The sequence below is a fragment of the Ixodes scapularis genome, unplaced genomic scaffold (genome assembly GCF_016920785.2).
Source record: "Ixodes scapularis isolate PalLabHiFi unplaced genomic scaffold, ASM1692078v2 PGA_scaffold2__306_contigs__length_199485367, whole genome shotgun sequence".
Taxonomy (NCBI): Eukaryota; Metazoa; Arthropoda; class Arachnida; order Ixodida; family Ixodidae; genus Ixodes; species Ixodes scapularis.
Window position 1 is genome coordinate 192580668 of NW_024609857.1, and position 17597 is coordinate 192598264.

At 47.7% G+C, this 17597-nt stretch overlaps 2 protein-coding genes across 2 annotated transcripts; one reads left to right on the forward strand and one right to left on the reverse strand.

The window, feature by feature from the left end:
• Nucleotides 1–1871: 1871 nt before the first annotated feature.
• Nucleotides 1872–11088, forward strand: LOC115319279. The gene is made up of 11 exons (XM_040208930.3): nt 1872–2267; nt 4131–4302; nt 4446–4529; nt 4604–4949; nt 5040–5451; nt 7133–7297; nt 7491–7677; nt 8844–9086; nt 10429–10600; nt 10655–10800; nt 10857–11088. The coding sequence occupies exons 1-11, from the start codon at nt 1935–1937 to the stop codon at nt 11027–11029; spliced, it is 2433 nt and encodes an 810-aa protein (XP_040064864.1). The 5' UTR covers nt 1872–1934; the 3' UTR covers nt 11030–11088.
• Nucleotides 8964–16772, reverse strand: LOC115319275 (P2X purinoceptor 7-like). Its single transcript, XM_029979149.3, has 3 exons — nt 16579–16772; nt 16055–16220; nt 8964–9058 (listed from the first exon to the last, which is right to left on the reverse strand). The coding sequence occupies exons 1-2, from the start codon at nt 16770–16772 to the stop codon at nt 16055–16057; spliced, it is 360 nt and encodes a 119-aa protein (XP_029835009.2). The 3' UTR covers nt 8964–9058.
• Between the last annotated feature and the right edge of the window lie 825 nt (nt 16773–17597).

Below are 17597 nucleotides of genomic sequence, written 5' to 3' on the forward strand. Positions count from 1 at the left end.
AGGGCATTACGATTTAAACAGAACAAGCAGCATTCATATGCAACAGAGCAGCTATGGTGGGGAATGAAACCGTTTTTTTTTTGTCGTCCTTTACTCTTAAGCACTTTCAAAGCCGGTGACACGGCTTCTTTCCAACAATTACGCAATGCTCTTACCGGTCAGGTAAAATCTCGTATACTAAACTTAGTAATTTAATATGATTGATAAACTTGCAACAACAAAAGGCTGAAATAGTATGAAATATACTAAACAGCCATTATGAGTTATCTTCAAACTATCGTTTAATGTTTATGCTGAAGTTTCTCCCCTCCTCTCTACCCAGCATTCGCAATGAAAACTGTAATGATGTGTCACATATGAAGCTTAAGGAAGTGCCCAGAATTTATTTAACCATTGCTCTTCAGTGATTGAAAATGTTATCTACAAGCTGAAGAAGTCCGAAGGTGTGAGTTGCGAGAAGGGGTAAAAGCAAATGAGACACTAACAGTCCCGAGCTGGTTCTCAGAGGGAAGCAGACTGGCTAGGAGAGGAGGCTGAATGGGTAGGGTTTGGAAATATACGCATATTTAAACAAAATCTGATGATTTTCAGAAAAAACAACAAAAACACGCTATTTTACATTGGGCTGCAGTGTACAGTGCTAGGGAGCTGCTGGGAGATGGCGAACCACAAGGCCGCTTTGCCTCCGTTTGGTCTGAAAAGGTTTGGTTATTACACACAGAATTGTACCATAAGAAGATAGCATCGTACCAAGTGCAGCAGAGGAGGCGGTTGTGTGACTGCATTTGCTTGGAGAGCCACAAGAGCAGATTCCGTCGGTTTGGTCTAGAAAATGCGCCTATTAGCGTATATGCAAAAAAATAACTATAACTCTCCTTACATGCGTGAACCATGCTATTTCAATCACCAATTGCAGGTGCAAAAAATCTAAGGGCGGGCAAACAGTAGGAACTGCTGATCTCGTTAAGCTTGTTCGTCCTGGGTACATGAAGTCTTTTGTGGAAAAGTGGTAACTGCAGACGCGATACGCCGCATACAGCTGTGAAACCGGCTTGCTAAGAAGATCATTCAACTTGACAGAGTCGAGGCAAGCTTTTTACTTGCAATATATATATTTTCATTATGTTAAGTATTCTCTTTTGAATAACAATATCAATATAAATCTTTGACATTGAGGAACCGCGTGGTGACGAGAAGCAAAATATATTTATTCGGTGGGCTACCTTTCTGTGCCTTAAGACAAGCACACGCACGCACACACACACGCACACACATCTCAGATATTGCTCCAGAGTGGTGGAAAAATATCGAAAATAATTATTAGGAATTTTATATTCACATTTACTTGGTAAGAACGCACTACTCCAGAGCAATGTCTACTGCCTCTTGTAAAGGGCAAAGGCTAATATTTTTCCCACCATAAATATAGTCTTTATACCTCCGATTGAGAACAAAATTAATATAAATAAGTTCAAGTCTTCGCAAGCAAAATATCAGCGGTCATTTCTGTGTTTTAAACATTATTCTATGTAGGAACAATTCATGTGAATTTGCATTTTCCAACACAAAGTAGTCATTTAGCACATAATGCTTATGTCTGGCAGGTGATTTCCTTAGCTTAAAGGGATACTGAACCGATATCTGAACTTTTCAAAATAAGCCCCGGACGAGCTGCCCGGGACGTTACTATACCTAAAAATCAAGACCATACCAAGGAATGGTGATCGGATTATTATATTTCTTTGATTGAAGAGCCGCGTTCGAGCAATCCGTCGGCCGGAAGCCGCCGGTGCGATTGACGCCACCGCGGAGGAGCCCTAGCGGAACTGACGTCACAGACCTCTCGCTCCTTGGCAGACTCGGTTGTCCCGCTGCAGTTCTAATGGAGAACCGCGCCGAGTGTTCCTCATTCTGATCCCGTTTCTTCAATAATTATGCCGCGGTACTGCGCTGCACAAGACTGCTCGAACAGCGTATGTTACAGCGGCAGGCCTGCGCACAAGTTTCCGAGTGAGCCCACGTTGCGGAAGCTGTGGATTCGCGCGGCCCGTCCTTCCCAGCCAACATGGAAGCCCGCCAAAGGCGATTGTCTTTGCACGGAGCACTTCGAAGACGAGGACTACAAGACGAGCCCGAAGTTACTGCAAAGTCTGGGCTTGCCTGTAAAACAGGCCTATTTGAAGCCTGACGTGGTGCCATCGCTCTTCAGGCGAAAACGCAAGCGAGAGCGGCACAGCGGCGCCGTGGAAAAACGGCGACGGAAAGAGGTGAGCGCAGTTACTAAAATATTTTTCTGCTTGTTTCTGAGAGGAAAGCACGAATGCGAGTGGTCGTGAGATTAGCGTAGTACATTGCGCGACGCTGTTAGCGCAAGCCTGCTAACTCGCCTTTGAAGACGAGCGCGGAGAAACGCCGAGATCGCGTTTTCGCTAGCAGCGTCGCGCAGGGTAAGTGTGTACTATATCCGTGTTCGCTATCGTGCCCTTAGCCGGACGAAAGGTTGCCGCCAATCGCAGGTGCTCCACTGTCGGTATCGTGTACATGGCGAGACTGCAGCTATACTCTGTTTCACCTTATGATGTACCGCAGGAAAGGCTACAAGCTCGAGCTTGTAGCCTTTCCTGCGAGCTCACAGCGTAGGCAGCTGCCTACGCTGTGAGCTCGCGATTCTTGCCTTCGTTGCGGTACAACATAAGGTGAAACGGAGTATAGTAGCTGCGGCGATGGCACTCGGTTTTCGGGCTCATTTGCTAGAAACTTGCTTTGAAGCTACGAGCTTGCGCCGGCACCTTTGGCTCAGTTGTGAAGGCTGGTATTTATCTTTATTACTACTGATAAATGCCAGCTAATTTTAATTTGAGAAATTTGGCATTAACCAATAAATATCGAATTTTGATTTGGGCTACCTGAAAATGGCACATAGGACCGAGCTGAACCATTCCTGGGAGAATGTGGTTAATTGATGATCTACGTACTTCCTTTTGGTTTGCAGCGGGTATATTCCGAGCTTGAGCAGGATGTGCAAACTCCGCGGCATCTTGAGCATGTGCTATTCTTCATTGTGGCGCATAAGGAGATGCTGTTGAATTTCGGAATAGGGTACTCACAGTATGAGTGCCACGCCATTTAGAAAAGTGTGCCTGTATACATCATTCTGTTTTGGAAAACTCATTTTCCTCTCTGGTCTGCTCTCCCTGATGAGGTGGTCAAGCTGCTGTCGCTTCATCTGTTCAGTGTTAACCTGGAAGGCAGTTTCTCTCAACTGCGGAAAATAAATGAAAAAGAGCGCTGCAGTTTTTTTTAATGAGAACCTTGTTATGGTACATATTTCCACCCCTTGTTTATATTTCTGATTACTATGACGATATCTTAGTTATAGACCAACACGCGGCCCTGACGTCACGCAGCTGCGGTGGCACTCTTGACGGCACTGCGCAGGCGCAGAGGCTTCACTTCACGTGAATTCGGTTTCTGCGTTCGCACAGTCCCCACACCTGGTGTGGGCAAATGCAGGCTTTTTTGTAAACAGTGTGCCGGTTTATAAGATCTTGTTTCGTCTATGTTCTCCCCATACATTGAATACATGCTCGCAGTAATGCTTCACGTCGACAAGTGCCGAGAATGCCTAAAAACCTGGTGGTGTATGGAATTAAATTGCAGCAAAAATCAATTCTAGTGCCAAAAATAGATGCTGCTAAACGCGTGCCAATTTAGAACAAAAATAAACACTGCGAAATCTTTTGCTGAGTTACTCTGTCTTAATCTCGCGGAATGTGGTGTTTATTTATAAAGTTCACTAAGAACACCAGCTGGCCATTTATGACAATTGCACCCCAATCAAGAGGTTATTACAAGTGTTGTTCAATTTCTCGACTCGAGGCAAGGCCACTAATTAACCTCGGTCGTCATTCGACCGTTTCATCTTAGTGTTCATGACTGTGCACTTGACGGTGTGATTTGCTTACCAGTTCAAGCAAAGTCAAGATGAGGAGGGTACACAGAGTGACATGAGCCTAACGAAGATAAGGGCTTGGGCCAGTCACCCTCATTTGAGCAGAACCTGGGTGTTAGCAGCATATTGACAGTGTGTTTGTTTGCATGTTGTAAGTTTTTATGCCTATCATTTATAGATAATTGCTGAATTGCTGGAGGCACCGGCACAAGCAAAGGCCACACTCATCGCTGAAGAAGTCAGCACATCGTCAACCCCTTCTGGTGACGACACTGAGCAAGGTCCTGACTCTGGACATGAACCAATGCATGATGCAAATGCTGGCATCGAAGAACCTTGTTCGAGCTCAGGTATGTGCGCCAATTGAAACTACTCGGCTGACATATTTTAGTACTGAATTCTGCCAAATTAGGATAATCTAGCCTATTGCTGATTACATGAGCCAAGGATGATTTTGTTTTGAAAGACACTTTATTTCCTCTGCTGTGAACAGCCCCCTCCATCAGTAATGCCAAACAGGCTCAACCTGACCTTCGGAACGCTGCTACGCAGACCTCGGGCATCTACAGAAATCGAGGTATGTATCTGCAAGAAGAAATTTCACAGAAGGCAGCATTGTTCAGATCGTTGTAACACGTTATGATGGCACAGGCATACAAGTCACCTTGAAGACTTCATCACGAAAGCCCCAAACGAATCCTGTCCTCGTGACACCACGATGCTCCTCACCAAATCATGTCCCCCAGGCTCCATTGGATTGGATGTTGCCTGAAGGGCTGACTCTGTCGCCGCAGCCGCCAGTGCACAGACAACCAGCTCCACCACCGGACCCACCACAGCTGCCAACAATAAACAATGAGCTGCCCAGTGCAGGCCAGGAAGAGTCTGTTGAAGAGTGTCCCACGGAGCTGCCAGAGCCACACGTGGAAGCAGACAGCCTATACCTCCCCTCTGACGCTAGCTTCCTCATGATGATGTCCGACACCGGCTTTCTGAGGTTGGTATCAGTCGGATATATGTCATCTTTAGTGACGAGTATGAGAGGGTGTGTAAGAGGTTGCTTTTTTCTTTTCTTTTTTTATTCCAGGGATGCACAGCAGAACACTGCATCTGACAGCGCACTCAGTCAGCATGAGAGCAGCAAAAGCATCGACTACGTCTCGGAACGAAAGTTTATTGTTTTCGAGTCTTGTTTGGACGAGCTACTAGGTAATTGTCCCGAGTGCACTGCACTGTGCCGCATCACAGAGAAGAAGATACGAGGGACATGTCTCCGGGTGCACAGAATGTGCAACAATGGCCACCAACACACCTGGACCAGCCAACCATCAGTGAATAGGAGGGCCCTGGGCGATGTGCTCCTAGCTGCAGCAACGCTCTTCTCTGGGAGCATCGTCAAAAAAGTGCTAAGGCTCCTGCACCAGATGGGCGTGCCCTGTTTATCGTACGAGACATACTTTAAGATTCAGGGTGCCTTCCTTCTACCAGCGATCAGACAGGTATGGCACGTTTTCAAGCTTTTCCTTTCCTGTGAGAGGTTTATTTTAGGTGCCAATATTTCAGGCTCTGCACTCCTATGGGATCCTGAATGGTGTAGTACATGCGTAGGAAGCACCATATGTTTCTGTCTACAAGTCACACACTCCTATAAACGGCTGTTTTTACAAAAAGCTTGATATATACATGTTTGCAAGTGCGTCTTCAGGGTGCCTCCATCTTGCCGAGTTGGGTTGTGCTTGGGCGCGGCCATAGTGTGATTACGACACCTTAGTGAGGCATCGTAATCGAATTTAATGCGCCCAAGTGCACTCCAACTGGGCAAGGTGGCGGCGCCCCGAGGCCGTACTTGCAAACGTCTATAGGTGGCACATCTTTATACGGGCCGCAAGGCAAAACTGCATTGATAAGCTGTCATATGTATATTGTAATATAAGCACAAGTAAGAGCCAGCTTCAATGTTCTTGCGAACTACCGTGGGAAATTTGTTCTGATATGGCCGGCTGTAAGCTCTGCTGGAAGCCGGCATATTGCCAAGGTTCCAATTGTAAGGAAAAGCTGATCCGCCGACCCGAAGGCCACATCTAATGGATCTAGGTCTGTACGATTCAATACACTGCAGCACCTGAGGCTACATCTAATGGATCTAGGTCTGTGCGATGCCATACAAACTACAGGCTCTGCCGATTCTCCTTTGTTGTAACTTTGATACGGCCTTGCACAGCTATGGCTTATACTTGCAAAAAAAGCGGTGTAAGTCGCACCTCTGTGTAAGATGCAGTGACAGGAATCTGAGGAAAGAAACAACTTATGTGCTGGAAAATATTGTAAATAGGGAGAGCTGAGATGTCCTCTGTTCCTCTGCACCTATTTTTACCACACTCCTGGGGTGGAAAGGTACCAACTGTGTGGGCAAAGCAAGTATATACAGGGTTCATGGCACATACTTCAAGCTCGAAGACTCGCCGCATTCCATGTGGGTGAATTGTCGCCCTATGTGTTTCTAAACGTGGAGGCAACGTTTTAGATTAGTTCTTATTCTCCTGCTTCGTGACTGATTGCACCTACTGGATAAGTGTACAGTGTAAAGGGCAGATTTTGATTTGGGGAATAAGTAAAAGAATCAAAAATAAATGTTTCCCAGGCCGATCGTAAAGATTAATCGGCGAGTACTCTATTTTTTATACGGGGTGGCATTTCTTCAAGGTTAAAAAAACGAGCCCGCTCTTGAGAAGGCGGCTCCTCGGCAGCCAAATTGTCCTTGTTGATTGCTACGAGGGGAACAAGACCTGAACAGGCAGGGGTGTATGCGACCTAAATAAGTGCAAAACTATGCTTCTTGAGTTTAAATACGGAAAATGTCAAAAGCTATTCATCAACTAGCCCTTGCATAGATAATAGAAAGTAAAAAAGTGTTTTGCCAATCTACCTAGTAGTGCATATGTGCCTTCAATATTTATACTCACGACTCGGAGCATTTCATCCCCTCATTTTGAAAAGAAAGAAAGACGAATTACAATTTGTCAATGCTTTGATCGCATTTACTGGGATTCAAACTTAAATGCTGAACTTCCATGGACGTTCACATAAAGAAAAGAAGCTTGCAGTATACTTATAGGTGAAATGAAAAGCATGTTCAGGATTTATGTTTGTTTACAAAAGTCTTTGCAAATAAACTTCCAGGTGTGGAACAGGAAACAAAACGAGCTCTTCGAGCAAGCAAGTGGACGAGAACTGGTCCTCGCTGGTGATGGGCGGTCAGACTCCCCCGGGCACTCAGCAAAATATGGAACGTACACCGTCGTCGACGTGTCAACGAAGAAGGTTCTCCATGTGGAAACAGTGCAGGTAAATTTCCCCTGCTATAAATGTTCTGATGCTTCTGTTCTTCTGGAATGAAACCTTTCTGTAATTAATTGAAAATGAATGGCGAAAACAACTTGTTTCAGACATGGGTTGTCTCATTCAACAGCTCTAGTTGACTTCGTTCTGGATACTTCATGTTCGGTGTTATAATGCAATGTTTTATTTGTCACTTCAGTCCAACGAAACGAAGGGCAGCTGGGCAATGGAGCTCGAGGGCCTGAAAAGGACTCTACTGATTTGTGAAGCCAATGGATTGACTGTGGGAGGAATCATCACTGATCGCCACTCCATGATCAAGTCATTCCTTGCCAAGTGGTACCCCCAGATTCGGCACATGTTCGACTGCTGGCATGTTGCAAAAGGTGAGCCATAAGTAATCGGGGTTCCAGGTTATGCAAAAACAAAAAAAAAATTGAATTGCAGAACACTCCTACCCTTGCCTGTCACTATACTTTGTTTCTGCGTATGTTGTACTGCAGGAAAGGCTACAAGCGGGAGCTCCTTGCTGTATGGCAACTGCTCGGCGGCACAAGCTCTCGTGCAGCAGGAGCAGCTGCCAAGGCCATGAGCTTGCGCTTCTAGTTTTCGCTGCAGTACAATATAAGCTGAAACATAAGCCGTGTTTACATGAATGCGGCTTAGTCGCATCGAATCCAGTTGTCGCATTCAATGCGGTGGTGTAAACAAACAATACAGTAGGAGAGCGCATCGCATTCAAGACGCTAGACAGAGGTGGATTGAGATGGCGAATGCACATTTATTCAAAACATGTAAATGGAGGTTGCATCGCAATTTGGATCGGGGAGGAATATGGGAAGGCACCCGCTCTGGGAGCAAGCGAACAGCTGAGAACATGGCGGCAGCCACCCTCGGCGGCGGCGGAGAGCAGTCCGTGTGGTCGCCCGCAATATTTTCTCCAGAGAAGAACCGCAAGCTTTTATTGTCAAACTATGTGAGCGACATATAGCAAATCTGCTCGGTAAAGCGGCCCTTGTCCAGGCCTCGCGAAATAGGACCTTCGTGTCCGAAGGAGTCCCTAGAGCCTTCAGTGCAAGGACAGACGCCGATAGCTCTGAGCACTGCATGCTAGGCAGAAAGAGGAGCTCCAACCTCGGTGCCGTTCCTGGCTGTGCCAGAGCCTTTCGGCCTCAGGGTCCGGTCGCGGTTGGCAAGGTTGGGCGAGGTGGCGTCCCCAGAGCGGTTGGGAACGATCTCGCTCACCAGGCCATGCGCATGCCGACTTGGAGCCCAAACTGCTTGGGTTTTGATGTTTCTTCCGTCCCGTAACTATTTGCGCAGCATCGAAGACAGCAGGCACAAACTTTACACTCGACGAAAGCGTCTAAAAAGTAAAGTGTCCTAGAGTGAGGTATCGCCATGTTTTTTTTATACTTGAGAAAATGGGGCAGGATTGGGTTTTTCTTGTTTTTGGTGTTCATAATTATGAACTCTTTATTTTGTCAAGCTGTTGTTTCTGGCAATGTAAGCTTGGTGCTTAGCAGAATGAATACAATGCTTCATTTTTCAGGCATCAAGAAACGCATGGTCTCAGCTGGGAAACTCAAATCCCTTGTGGGACTCCAAGACTGGGTGCAGGCAACTGTCAAGCACCTCTATTGGTGTGCGGAATCCAGCGATGGAGCGCCAGAGGAGATCCTTCCTAAGTGGACTTCCCTGGTGGGACACGTGGCTGACTTGCACGAACATGCCGACCCCCTGTATCCAAGGTGCCAGCACGGAGACCTGGGGAAGAAAAAGTGGCTTCCTGAGGGCAAGTAGACCACAGCATATTAACAGTGTTGACATGTTAGTGTTTCATACCAAGTGATGCTGTGAAGTATGCACCAACTCATGTTTGCAAACAAACAGGTCCGGCCGATAGCAGTGCCACACATTGCGCAATGAGATGTGGGCAGACATGCTGGTCTGCCCACAAGTCTAAAACAAATTTTGCCTTGCACGCATGCTTGTCAAAGCCTTATGATTATTTACTTTGAATCGTTTATAAGAGGAAGACCAGTGCTCGTGGACCATAGAATTACACTTTCAGCGTTCTCCTCAATGCTTGGGTATTTAGAAAAAGGTCTGCTGCGACGCTGTCTGCTTTTGTGTGGTATGAATACCCGGCCGATTCAGTCAAGGCAATCCGTTTTCCAAAGACGTTGCCATGCTGACAATTATCGCATTCATTTAGGCTTAGAAATGGCCAGAATGGAAAGACTAAAAAATGTGGCAAGGTCATTGCTCATGCTTTGCGATTTAAGTGAGGTAAGGCAAAGTGAAGGCTCCTGCACCATTCGTTGCTGATTAACGCACCCGATACTGCAGCTACAACGACATATTAGTTCCAAAGCGAGCAGCGCTAACTCACCGGGGCACTGCCATGTTTCCCCGCATCTCTACCGAGCCAGTCGCGTGATTTCAAAATCCCTCGCCTAGGTACTGCAGTCAACTTGTAGCCATAGTTAGCGCTTCAAGCAAACGGGCCCTGGTGTGCCTTTTCTAGTGGAACCGCAATTTGCTCACACATAAAACTTTTGAATTGGCCTCAGGTTGAATTCTTTAACAATTTCAACCAAGTTGTTGTACTGGTTCTTAGTTTCAAGGTGTCTGATTATGAATGTGGCAAGTTTACTGGCTCTCTATACTGGTTAGTCCGTGTGGCAGCCAGGGAAGAACCTATGACTGCTGGTAGAGGGGAGTGAGCCGATAGGTGGTAGCTTCAGCTTTCTTCCGCGTGCATCGTTACCGCGCGGTGTTTATACGGACCGCTGGGACCTGTACTTACATGTTCGGGCACACGAGTCAACCAAGCATGACGATTTGGTGCATCATGCCTTTGCAAAATTAAAATCGCCATCGCTTGGTCTATTCGATAAAAAAATCTAGGCGTCATAAACACGGTCAGTAAGCAGGACTGGTAGCAGCCTATTAAACTTACCCAATTTAATCTGTTCTCATCAGCTCTAACCCTTTTATTAACCTCTGGATATCATATATTTTTAATTTAATTCCACAGAACTACTACTTTTTCTTATGAGCCTTAGTGTTATTGTTGTAATAGCAGATTTGAAACCACACAGTCTGTAATACAAGTGTCCTACTTTATCCAGGACTTCAGGCACACGACAAGCTAAAGAGCATCGTGCTGTCAAAGCCACTGCTGAAGGACATCCCGCAGCTCTCAACCTCAGCGCAAACCTACGCAACTGAGTGCTTTCACAGCACGGTGAACCAGTTCGCACCAAAGTCGACACACTTCGGTTACGAGAGCATGCAGGCAAGGTATGCAAGCTAACTAATTGTTTGCATGTGCCCGCTAAAGTCTTAACTTTTCAGAGTCTTTGTGGCAGCGCTGCATTTCAACGAAAACAGCGACAGGCCACAGGCGACTACTAAGGAAGGCAAAAAAAGGTTCCTGGTCAAGCGGCCTAAACAAACAAAGAGGCCAATTGCATCTCCCATGAAAGGGCCCTGCACATACGGTAAGATGTCAAAACGAGTACAACTACCAGCTTCTAACATCTAGTCTTAATTTCAGCCTATGTACAAGAGCTCATGAAGGAAACCCTCGCCCTCAATTGCCACTACCCGTCGTACCGAGCTGCACGAAAGGCCAACTGTGTCGAGGCTCCCCCAACTCTGTCCAGTGGATATGAACGCCCCAACAAGGACCTGCTCATCTCTAACCACCGTTCCCGGTTCAACTGCTAAGCTGAAGCTGAAGGAACATGTACTGTCGGGGAAAAATCAAATGCGAACAGAAGAGCGCGTGGCTTGCGGTACAAGCTGCGCCGCCTGGAAGCGAGCCTAGGGGCGAGGGTGCATGGCCTACCCGATGAGTTTACGCCCTTCGCTCGGCACTCCCCAAGCTTCAGCAGTGCGCCTCTTAGTGCACTGAAAGCTATCACCACTATCTTTGCTCACTCGGCGCATGCGGCACAAGGAAGCTTGCTGCTTGTAGCAGCTAAAGCGCGCACTCTCTCGGAGCGAGCAAAGATAGAGGTGGTAGCTTTCAGTGCACTAAGAGACGCACTGATGAAGCTTAGGGAGCGCCAAGCGGAGAGCATAAACATATCGGAGTAGGCCACGCACCTTCGCCCCTAGGCTCGCTTCCAGGCAGCGCAACCTGTACCGCAAGCCACGCGCTCCTCTGTTTGCATATCATTTTTCCCTGACAGTACATTGTGCAGGAACTTGAAACATTTATTTACACTATGCACAAGCAGCAAAGCAGTTTGATCTGACGTGTCAATCGCATCTGTTCCGAGCACGAGCCCCCGGCCGCCAGCCCCTTGCCACGAGCTCCTTTTCAAAACGTCTGTGGCCCATTTTCTCGTCTTAGGTCTCCGATTGTTGGTACAGACTCCCCACCGAATGGGTGTTACCCCATTTTAAATTTGTTATCTCTAGCGGATAGAGAAGTTGGTCTTTTCAGAAGACTGCCCCTGTCCGGGCGCACTATACATGCACAAATCCTGCCGTCTCGCTCACAGAAAACCTTTTCAACTCTTCCTATCTTCCGGAGTAAACGTGGGAGCTGTTCCTTCAGAAGGACGAGCCCGCCCACCTCCAGACGTGGCGATTGCTGGCCTTTTGTTTCAAGGGCAGATCGAAGTTCTCTCGGGTAGTCTAACCTCCCGTTACCCAGAGTCTGTTAAAGAATGCTTTCCTTTGTTTCCATATTTCTCGGAGCATCTCTGGAGACGACGCAAAGTCTTCTCTTTCAGCCACTGGAAGTGCTGTCAGTCGTCCTCCCCTGAAAAAGCTAGTCGGTGTGAGCGGCTGGCCTTCGTCAAGCTCATTGTAAACGAATGTTGGGGGACAAGAATTTAGCATCGCCTCAATTTCGCATAGGACTGTGGACAACTCTTCTGCTGCGTTCATAGTTTTTCTCCCGATCACTTTTCTTAGTCCCACCTTCACGTATCAAACCAGTCGCTCGTAGAATCCTCCCCACCAAGGAGCACGCTCAACAATAAAACTCTCCTCGATGGTTGCATTGGCGAAGTGATTCACAACTTCTGAGTGTCGTAGGATCTTCCTAAGTTCTGCCAGGTCTCTGGAGGCTCGCTTGAAGGTTAGCGCAATGTTTCAGTAGATGATGCGGCAAAGTCCCCTCCATGACACAAACTTACGGGCAGCTACAAGAAAACTTCTCGTTGAAACGTCTGGTACGAGCTCCAAGTGGACCACCCGCGCCACTGGACAAGTGAACAGCGTGATGTACGACGTCCTTTGCATGTATGTACAGCAGTCCTGCAAAATCTACACCAACTACCTCGAAAGGTTCAGCCTGCGTCGTTCTCGTACGCAGCAGAGGTCCCGCTGGAGCACTGGAGCACTCGCCGGAATAGCACTAAATCGCTGGCACGTTACACACAGCGCAGCATCTTCTTCACCAGCTCTCGTACCCCGAAGGATCCAATACCTCTCGCGGAGCTGGACTGGAGTGTGTCTTACTCCTGCGTGTAACACCATCCTGTGAGCGTCGATCACAAGTACCGTGGAATATCGATGCTCTTTCAGTAGTACGATAGGGTTCGTTCATCGTATGTCATGTTGTTCGATCGGAGTCGCCCTCTTATGCGAAGCACTACCTCTTGGTTGATGAAACTACTGAAGTCTCGAAGAGGAGAAGTGGATGGGGTCTCGGTTCTGCTGGTCGCACGTCGAAGCTTGGCGGCAAACGCCGATATTAGCTTTTAGCCAATATGTCCGCGCTCCTTGGATTTCCTCTGCAGTCAGAGGCCCCGATTGTTTTCCCGTTGACCTAACGTTGTGAAGGAATCGAAACATCCACACTCTTGTTCTGTTGAGTTTTGAAGCTGAGCTGAATGTGGTGACATCAAGCAACGTTGCAGATGGTGTTGAAATGTCCAATATGTCAGCTCTCGGTCCCCTCTCCTCGAGCTTATATCGAGGTGGCTCCTCGCGCTTCTCCTTGGGCCATTCTTTAGCTGGCAGCGGCAACCAACTGGTCCCCGAACAACAGAGTGGAGTGGAGACCAATCCAAGGTGGTCAGACCTCGTGACATGAGGTCGGCGGGGTTCTCCTTTCCCGGCAGGTGGTGCCATGTCACACATTGCAGTTCTTCTGTGGCATTCCAGCAACCTTGTCATTTGCCAACCTGATGTCTGCCCTCTATGGAAGGCCGACTTCGCACCTCCCATTGGTCTTGGCGATCATAGTTTCGGAGTCTCGCATGACATCGTTGTCCGAAGGATCGTCCACCGATGCGTCGATGACATCCATCCTCTGAAGTTCCCAGAATTGCTTGAGACTTGGCATGGGTTCGGGCTCTTCGACCGCCGTTCTCCGCATGACCACCCTGGAGCAACTAATAACCGGGGAGCTTGACCCTTTTCGTCCCTGAACCGCCCATCCGAATACGGGCTGCACTGCAGTCAAGCTTCCTCTGTCGGTGAATCTTTCCAATGATGTACTCCCAGTAGTGATCCGGGCCAAGCAGGATATCGATGCCCCGATGTTCCAGTCCGGTCATGGCATCTCCTACTAAGCAACCGAGCTCCTTTAATGTCGCGACGATGGATTAATCTGGGCTTGGGAGATTTTGTTCGCAGATGGTAGGTGTTTCTAGCATGTCGATTTCATATTTTTTGTAGTACCGTTGGTCCCGCAAAGTAAGCTGCACCCTGCGAAACATACGTTCGGTGCTTTCGCCTCTGAACACGCCGAACGTGAGGATCTCCATCCCGAGTTGTTTGCAACCGAGTCTCTGGGACAGCTCCTCCGTAATGAAGGAACGTTGACTGCTGCTGTCAAAAAGAATTCGGGATAGTCTTCTTTTGTTTTTGTTCTCGGCCCATGCGGTCACCGTCTGCAAGAACACTGCTGGCTTGCAGTTCTTTCCATTGATCTGAAGACTGACCGGTGTTTTATCTTCGCTTTCTGTTTTATTCACCGCGAAAAGTCGTTCCAGTACGTAATCCGGGTCACGCATAGTAGGCGCATGCCATCCTTGACACCTGGTGCAACACGGCGTGCTTCGGCACATTCTCGCCGTGTGGTTTGCTTTTGTGCAACGAAAGCATCTGTTGCCAGCCTGTAATCTTTGTTTTTTTTTCTCAGTGAGCTCAATATTGGCGTTGCAGTCAGGTGTGGCGTGTTCTTCGGATTTGCAGAACTAACACTCTAAGCCTTCAGTCTTGCCATACAAGGCCGCTGCGGTAGAGTTTCGAAGGCTTGTGTAGTTTGAAAGTTTCTTCGGCAGTTCTTGTTTAGGGAAACAAATTGCAGGCTTACCGCCAAAGTCGTCCTCTTGTTCCTCTGACGTCCTTTCCCAGCTCTCGACTTCAACTCGAATAAATTTGAGTAGAGTCTGTAGAGCTCTTAGATGAACATTCTCTGTTGGAGACTCGGGACTGGTGCCCGTCACTGCGGTGGCGTTCTTGGTGTCCTCCAACGACATCTTCCGGTTGTAATCCAGGGACATGTCCTTCGGTAGTGCTCGCAGTAGGAGCGAGTAGAGCATGGCGCAGTAGGATTCCTCGCCCACACCCAGTGCTCCAAGTCCCCAGATGTGCGCCTGAAGACTGTCGTACAAACGACGCAGGGTTCGGGCATTGCCCTGTAGTGGTACCTTCTGGATGTCCATCAGACTTTCCATGTGGTTGTGTACCAGAGTCTCTTGCTTGCCGAACCGCTGCTGTTGAAGGTCGATCGCGTCCGCATAGCATTGAGCGGTTGGCTGTAGTTTCGGATGGCAGCTGATCCATCTCCGGTAAGCGCTGATCTCAGGTAATTGAACTTTTTCGATGGAGTCAGTTCCGGATTCTCGTGGATTGTGGTTTCACTCCCAGAATGCTTGCCAATTCTTCCGGTTGCCGTTGAACTTGATAAATTCTAATTTTGGAAGCTTGACTTTCTACGGCTGTTGCTCTCCAATCGTTCGAGGGACCACTTGCTCGTTGGCTGTTCTCCACGCCCTTCGCCTTCTTTCTGAGCTTCGTGAGGCATGTGACAATCTTGTCAGTATAATCTATGATTTGCGTGAACTCCATTTTCACGTCTCTTTCGGTAATCAAAGGCTCGATCGCGGCATCTACGTGGCTGAGTTGATCCCGAGAGAGGCTTATGCACTCAATCAAAATCTCTAGGTCATCGATGACTGCTGGAGTCAGCTGAAATAATTCTTTTGCCTCGCTGAGGAGTTTAGTTACTTGTGTTTGCAGAGTCTTCCGTTTCTTCTTGAGGATGTCCATGATCTTTCAGTCTTGTCTCGATGGAACGTTGCTTCTGTCGTTCGATAGGTATTGCTTCGGTCTACCAGATTCCCTTCGTCGAATCGTTCCGTAGCGGGTTTCCGCACAAAATGCATGAACTTCTGGTGGTCATTGTTGGTTACATTGATGCAAACATTTATTTACACTATGCACAAGCAACAAAGCAGTTCGATCTGACGTGTCAATCTCATGTGTTCCGAGCACAAGCCCTGGGCCATGCGCTCCCAGGCCACTAGCTCCTTGCCATGAGCTCCTTTTCAAAACGTCTCTGGCCCATTTCCTCATCTCCAGTCTGTGATCGTTGTTACACATTGTTTGTAAAGTAAAAAATTGGTTAGTTTGCAATAAACAGTGAGTTTCTTATATGTCAAATATTGATCTCTTCATTCTAACATTAATTATGTACTGCTCGTGCAAGCTGTTGCTCCCAAGTGCTTGGTAGGAAAAGATACATATTTAGGAGGTTTGAAGGTAGATAGCATGCAAACTTACTCAGCACTTTGACTGCTTGAAGCCCGTGTAGTCTGCAGGGTTCGGGGCGGGGAACTCTTTGCGGACCCTGGTCACCACGCAGCTGGGCAAGGTGACCCGGTTCTCCTTTCCGAGCTTTCCGTGTATCCACCAAACAAATTGGCAGTATGCCGTGTACCTGTACTTACTGCAATGATAACATAATAAAGTTATTTAGTTACACTGCCAGGTATCCACTTGGAACTAGAAGGCATTCATTGTTTTTAGTTCGATGGCCAGCAGCAAGACGCTACAAGCTGTAGTTTCATTAAAACATGCATATTCGAGCGAGCAAGCATGTAATGAATGGTTTGCTTCTAAATTTTGGGTATGTTTTTCAGGCCACCAATAAAAACCTGCCTGTGTCGGAAACTTCAATTGCCAACATTGAGGCACTGCCTTTTCTGGTTCATCTAATGCAAATCTCGCTTTGCATCCTCCCTTTATTTACAAAGCGGTGCACATGATAGTAAAAAAGTATAGCAATTTAGTTTCACTGTACGTACGCATTTATCTCCTTTATGTTTCTTGTGCTGAGAGGCCGGCAGACTCTCAGCTTCCTGTACTCTAGGTTCAGGATATCCCTGTCCAGGCAGTACAGCTCGAAGAGCCTGTGTGCCGTGATGCAGGGAAGGCTCCCAGCCTTCTCTTTGACCTTGCACTGCTCCTTGCAGCACACACTTTTCACTGGTGTAGACATGGTGCCACACCGGGATTCGCAGCAGCACCTGTTTCCCAAAGGTAGAAACATGAATTAGTGCATATGTCAACATTTCTGTAATGCTATGTGGGCACTGGTGTGGCTACACACTTTGCCTCTTTCTTTTCTCAATCCAATTGTGTCACCCAAACACTGCTCAAGCCTCAAATGCCTTTTGGGAGTATCCACAACCACGATGCAGTCACTATACAGCAGCTACATTTTGCGTATAATAATATAGTAATACTTTATTCATATTCCGGAATCTTTGACCCAGGCATAGAGGGCCGCAAAAAAGCAGTGCTGCCTATGCCACAAAGGCCTGAGTGCCCAACCTGGGGCCCAGCATTGCGCAAACACGTGCATAATAAAAAAAAAAAACACAAAAAAAAACGTACAGCGCGCACGTGAGTACTTCGACGGTGTATCGGCACTACGTGCAGGTTCAAGCCCGCACGCAGCTGATGCATCTTCAATTTCTAACGCGCCTTCGCGGGACAGGTGCACGGGTAGCCCCTGCCTTAGCACTGACAGTTTCTAGCAAAAGGAGGCGCATCTTTCTGTAGCCCAAACGATGGAGCCGATAAGTTCAGGTTGGAGCTTACTCGCCGCCGCTCGGCGATACCAAGAGCATGTCAGTCACTAGTACACCTGATAACATAATATATAAAACCCCATTTATCATCGGTTCTTCGAGGCTACAAGTCAACTTCGCGCAACCCCAAAACAATCGGTTCTTCGAGGCTGCAAGTCAACTTCGCGCAACCCCAAAACAATCGCTCTCCCGGGCCTATGCAAGACATACGCTGCGCCATGTGCGCGTGT